At 50.7% G+C, this 6,237-nt stretch overlaps 1 protein-coding gene across 1 annotated transcript in view; it reads right to left on the bottom strand.

Moving 5' to 3' along the window:
* Positions 1 to 5,187, bottom strand: part of LOC111741425 (UL16-binding protein 3-like) — a 68,799-nt gene extending 63,612 nt beyond the window's left edge. The window contains exon 1 of the mRNA XM_023532142.1: positions 4,957 to 5,187. Coding sequence (XP_023387910.1) covers positions 4,957 to 5,023 — 67 coding nt within the window. The 5' untranslated portion in view covers positions 5,024 to 5,187. The remainder of the gene's footprint in view (positions 1 to 4,956) is intronic.
* Between the last annotated feature and the right edge of the window lie 1,050 nt (positions 5,188 to 6,237).

The raw sequence follows: 6,237 nt of genomic DNA, 5'->3' as shown, positions 1-6,237 counted from the left end.
ACGAAAAAGAAAAGCGATGTTAAGAAGAGGGAAAGGTCTGGAAAGAGAATGCTGCCCTCATGTTTGGGGTCAGCAAGAAATCCAGGGGGAGTGGTCCGAAGGCCTGTGCAGTGGGGACGAGATGTACGAGGAAGGATGGTAGAACACACCTGTGGCCATTATTCTCACAAGGAGAACTCACTGCGAATGGATCAATAACCACACACACACACACACACACACACACACACACACACACACACACACATACTGTGGGATAGGTCAATGTCATTTAAAGAGATCTACTGCTCAGTTACCTGCTCTGTTCAGCGCAGTGTCCTGGTGATTCCTCATTTTCTCATACCTCTTACACATTTCAGTTGGGTTCTTAAGAAGGAAACCAATCATAGCTTTGTCATTGTTCAATGCATTGTTTAACAGCGTGCCTTCAGGACTCAACACTGTCCGGTTTCCGTTCTTTGAGTCAAAGTGAAAAGCTTTATTTCCATTGAGGTAGAAGTACCATGATCCATAGGCATGTCCATTGGCTTCCCACTGACACGTCATCTCACCCTTCAGGGTGTGAAGATCTGCCCCCCGACATACACAGGAAAGAGGTCAGCCTTGGGTCTTTACACATGCTTTGTCCCCAGCTGGGAGCCAGCCCTCTGTACCCTCCTTTTTACCTGATCTTTCTCTGTCCTCTGTTTTCCCCTAGCTGCTGGGACTCTTGGCTGGGACCGACTTCCAATATTTTCATAAGCTCAAGCTCCCAATCCCTGCAACACCCTTTCTACTTCTACCCTGGGCCATTCAAACTTACTGCTGGTTGTAGAATACTCACCTATCATGTCAAGCAGTAACTTTTTTAATTCTTCTGTCAGCATTTTCGGACTTTCTTCCTCTCCGTGACAGGTCTCTGTGGCTTGGCTCATCGTCGACAGAATGTAACAATTGCACTTGGCTCTCTGACTGCAGGTATACTGAAGAAATGCCTTTCCATTGACCTGGACTCCAAATTCACACCACGTGTACTCATAAATAGAAATGGTGAAGTTATAGCAAACAGAGGGAGCATCTGTGAAGGAAAATGCAAGAGACAATTGGACTTGGAAGACATGACATTCAGGCACCTCTCCCCATCCTTTAATAGCAAGAGATTCCCTCTGATGGCTGAGCTGGCAGAGCGAGGACTGACCTTGCCCGGCCCCTCCATACTCCAGTGGAAGGCTAGTGTCCCTCCCTTGCTTGAGGTGGACCAGGAGGCCTCTGCCTGGTAAGAAACCACACATATGTCCTCTCCATCCACCAGGCCAATATACAGCATCGGACAGTCCATTACCAATGCAGGGATGTACCAGGCTGGCTGAGGGAAGAAACGGTCTAGGTGCCGGGGGAGTGTCAAACAATGTCCAGAGCCCTGCAGGGAGCTGGTAGAGAGTGTACTGGCTGCTTCCGAGAAAGCTGGGTGATGGTGGGCTGGGGTGAGAGACAGCCCAACACTTGAGAAGAGACTGTTGACAGTACGTGTCTCGAGATTTAGCACAGCCCTGGGAGACGGTGCTCACCTACTACTAGAATGGGTTTTGGGAATCCAAAAAAGGAAATGGCTACATTGCCTGGGAGAGAAAAATCAGTCACTTCCAAGGCAGACAGCACAGGGAGGGCTTAAAAGACTCACAAAATACAAAAGTCAGAACACACAGAAAATGTCCACCGACTGAGCTCCATGGGAAGGTCCGCAGGACTCTGTGTTCATCAAACTTATGAAGAATGCACGGTGATGATGGGGTTCAAGTTAGGACACCCTAAAGCATGTTACTGTGGTATATTATTTCCAATTGAAGTTACTGTAGAAACAGCAGTGGAAGAAGTACTCTCTGATATACCTTTGTCCCCCCGAACGCAGAAAATAAATCTCCCATGTGAAAGGTGCCCTCCCCACACCAGGAGGCACAGAGACATCCTGACACCAGAGCTGGGGAATCCAGGGCCCAGGAGGCTGTATGAACAAGCCTGGCCACTTCCTTACTCATTTACTACCTCCAGTCCAATCCCTTATTCTTGTAAATTCTCCACAAATTTATTGTTTGTCTAAAAGGTATAAAAACTGACTGCTTTTGTCTCTTCAGAGAGGCTCATATTTCTGTGAGCTCCCGAATGTACCAAATTAAAATTTCCTCTCTCCTGTTACTCTGTCCCATGTTAATTATTAGACCAGTCAGAAGAACCTAGAAGGGGAGAAGAAAAATTGTTTCTCCCTAACGCCATCGTCAGGAAGCTTGGTGGTGGCTGTCTCTGACAGCCGGGCTCGGCAGTAGGAGATGGTGTTCCAGAAATGGGCTCCCAATACTAAAGGGGATGAAAAATCCTGATAATACATTGAGGTACAGGCACTCACGTGTCATCAGTAGAGACTATGCAATTATTGAAAAGATCAGAAATGGCAATGGCAGCCTAGGGCCTGGCCCACGGAGAGCTGATCCTTTGACTTATAGAACACAGTGATCCTAAAGGCCAAGTGGACGGACAGCCAACCCACAGACTGCTGGATTTAAAGAATAAAAGCAAACAAAGATAAAACACAAAGATGGATGACTAAAAGGCTAAAAGCTGCCTCCCAACAAGGAGACCGGATCCTTTGCTCCGTTTCCAGAACTGAGCAACTTCTCAGACCTGGAGCCCATTACTAGATGGAGAGGCCAGGTTCCCATGAGGAGGGACCTTTCAAGTTGACAGCAAGTTCGATGATTCCTGCCAACCTTCCCCAGAGGGCCACATGCCATTGATGTGGTAAGTGCTCACGGGGAGAAGAAACTACCCAGACGTTCACCTGGGACCTAGTGTGGGACGGCATCATCCCCAGAGATAGGAAGCATCACCGTGGGCCCCTGGTACTGAAGTGGTGCCTAATAAGCGGACCCCTGCCCCAGGGCCTGCTCACAGCACTGTCATTTGATCTGGAACCAACATAGTGGACATTTCACATTCCCCGGATTTGTAACAGAAACACTAAATCTTTGTAGTTATCGAATTACTTGCAGGCCGAGGCCTACCAGAGTAGCCAAATTTAATTACGATCTTCTCAAACTGCCGCTTCTTTTCTCTAAATAGAATTTTGAAACGGTATCTTCTCCGGGATGAAATGATCCAGATGAGTTTCAACCTTAAAATGTCTCTGAAGACGCAGGAGTGTGATCCCTGTCCTACCTCTATTTAATTGCCAGCCATGTCCAAACACTCGCTATAAATGAGTATATATTAAATACTTCAGACTTGGCGAGTCACAGGTCTCTGTTGCGATGACTCAGCCCTGCTGCTGTGGCAGAAGGCCGTATAGACAACACTTGGATGGAGAAAGGAGGCTGGACCTTGCTTTTGGGTCACAAGTCTCAGCAGCCCTGGTAGTCGAACAAGGTGCTATGGGGCCTTCGTGGCATTTCTACTGGAGAATCACATCACAGACCCCTAGTGCTAGGAGGCAAGGCCCTGCCGCTTGGAACAGGGACATCCACGCCATTTATAAAGGCTCCTCGTAAAGCACTGGGGCCTGTAGATTGAGGCCTCTGGTTATGGGCTAACCCAGTACCCATCACAGGAGTCATTAGGTCAGACAGGCCCAGTGGTCATGAGATACAAGTGATTCTTTGGGCACTGAAATGAGCAGGGGCACAAGGAACAAAACAGATGCAGAAGCGGGTGGCCCCGATTCTGACACGAGAAAAGTTGCACCGGCACGACCCTCACCTCACACCTATGGCTTCATGCAGTGACTCACGATCCCGTTAGATCAAGGAATCCAGTCTAGAGAAAAGAGGAGGCAGTTTCCCACACCTGTGGGACACACATTCTCTCACATGCTCTGCACCCAGAAGCCACAAGCAGAAAGGGCCTCTTTCTGACTATTCAAGACACCCAGCAAGCTCTCTGGGAGATGATTCCCTAGGGGAAGCGGCATCCATATCTGGGACACCCTATATGCCCTAATGTGGGGCCAGGAAACCAGGACAGTGACCAGATCTGGTTCCCCATTCATTTGCACGTTGTCCTTGGCTGCTTTTGCACTAGAAGCCAGAGGTGCGTGGTCGTCAGAGACAGATATAAGTGGTCTATGAAGATCACAATATTCACTACATGCCCTTTGCTGCTGTGTCCTGAATGACCTCTTCAGTACGTGGAAAACATGGGTTTGGACCAAAGAGTGGAGGACAGTGCCCTCCCTTCCCTGGGTTCTAGGGTCCTATTTGGAAACTGCTTCCGTGCCTCTGACTGTGGACCAGACACTGGGGTGTGTCCTCAGCCAAGAGTCATAAAGTGCCACTAGCGGGAGGAAGTGACTAGGGTCTTCACACTCGGGAGCACTGGAGTTCTTGGATCCCCATAGAACTATGGAATAAGGTGGCAGGAGCTGTGGCGGGACAAGTGAGACCAGAGCTTCACTGGGAAGGAAGGAAGTGGTGGTTTGCGGGCAGAACTCGCTGAGAAGTTCAAGGGCGCAGGGTCAGTGGGGGGGAAAGTCCTGTGATGAGAGTAGGGACATATGGTTGTTCTTGGGTCGAGATCCTGCAAAAGCCCCCATGTGCTGACGCCCGGGGTCCCTGGGCTGCGGCTGCTGCCTCCCCAGAAGCGCCCGTGCACGGAAAGGGTGGGGTGATCCGGAAGAATGTGCTGCCGCTCTTCCTGTCCTCTCCTTTTCTCCTCCCCGCTTCCCAATATGTCCAAATGCACTTTCTCTCCATCTCAGTCGGTCTCTCGCCCGACTTCTTGCCTGAAGGGCGACAACCAGTCCCGGAGGTCACCAAAGTGGAAAGGAGCCCGCAGAGATTGAGGAGGGGGCGGCCGCGCCACCCGATGGAAAGGTTCTCCAACCCGGTGGGAAAGCAGTCCCTGTGCCCCGTCCTAATGCCCCGACCCCTTTCCTGCCGCCTTCTTGCCCCTGCGTCCCACCGCCCCACTGCCTGTTACATCCCAACTCACCGGGGCGCGCCCAGGAACAGACCCACAGCAGAAGCAGGAGCTGGAGAAGATTCCACTTTGGCGCCATGGCCACGAGCGGCGGGCAGGGCGACGACCGCGGCAGGGAGTTTTATCGGAGCGGAGAGCTGGGAAAGCGTCCGGGGTGTTTCCACCTTCCTCCCTCTTCTGGCAAAAGTGACTTGGGTGAAAAAGTAGTCTTTGGCTAGTGGTCGGCGACAAGAGGGAAAGGTGCGTGGCTGAACTGAAGTCTCAGCGCTGGAAAAATCCCGTTATGCTGGCCAAGCAGGCTCATCCCGCCGAACCCGATTCACCGCAGTGGTTCTCCAAGTGCTGCTGTTTCCACTACTCACTCAAAACTCATTTTAAACTACCCGCCTCCTTGCTCCACGCAACCCTAGGGCGGGCCTCCGGCACAGCACCCTTTTAACGAGTCATGTTGCCCCGACTTGGAGGGACTCTGATTAGAAGACTGGACAGTTCTGGGTGCTGGGCAGCTGGGCTGGGGCAGACTTGGGGCCCTAGGGGAGAACTGGGGCCCTAAGGGAGAGCTCGAGCCCTGTGTTGAGAGAAAAAAAAGGTCCTGGGCAACAAAGAATTAGAATACGTGACAAACTTAGAGTGAAAAGGATAGTTTTACTGAAGAGGGTAACACTCCATAGACAGAGGGTGGTCTCCTCTCAGAGGCAAAGACAGAGCAGTCAGAGAGACTCAGAGAGACTCAGAGAGACTCAGAGAGACTCAGACAGGCTCAGAGGGAAGAGACAATCCAGACAGATGAGGACAGCGGCAGAGACAGAGTAAGGCACTGAGGGGAGCCCCAGAGCGTTCAGTTTATAGATCATTAGTTCCCCTGAGTTACAGTTTGAAGACTTTGTTTACCCGTTTGTCTTTGATTTGGACAGACTGTGAAGAAGGATTAGAGTGTGTAGCCTGAAAGACCGGCTGGCAATTTCCAGCCTCTGATCCAAAGGTTCTGCATGGTTTTAGCCACAGGAATGATTTTATTTTGGGTAGGGAGCCACTTAAAGACTGTCTTTTTCCTGTTTTCCCTTCACTGTGTGGGAAATGGGTTGTTAGCAATCCCAGCAGAAACCTTTCCTTCTCGTGCAGATTTTCTCCTGGTCTGGCTATAGGGCCTGATCAGCTTCCTGCAGTCTCCGAATATAGCTTGACTTAACATTTTAGTTTTCTTGCCTTCTCCCTACATTACCCCCACACCCCCACACACCACTGCCTGGACAACAGGTCCCACCGCGGATTCCCCAGCCCCACCCCTCACTC

Source organism: Pteropus vampyrus, unplaced genomic scaffold (assembly GCF_000151845.1).
Source record: "Pteropus vampyrus isolate Shadow unplaced genomic scaffold, Pvam_2.0 Scaffold78, whole genome shotgun sequence".
NCBI classification, from domain to species: Eukaryota; Metazoa; Chordata; class Mammalia; order Chiroptera; family Pteropodidae; genus Pteropus; species Pteropus vampyrus.
The sequence above is the reverse complement of the archived record's forward strand: the minus strand, read 5'-3'. Positions and strand labels throughout refer to the sequence as shown.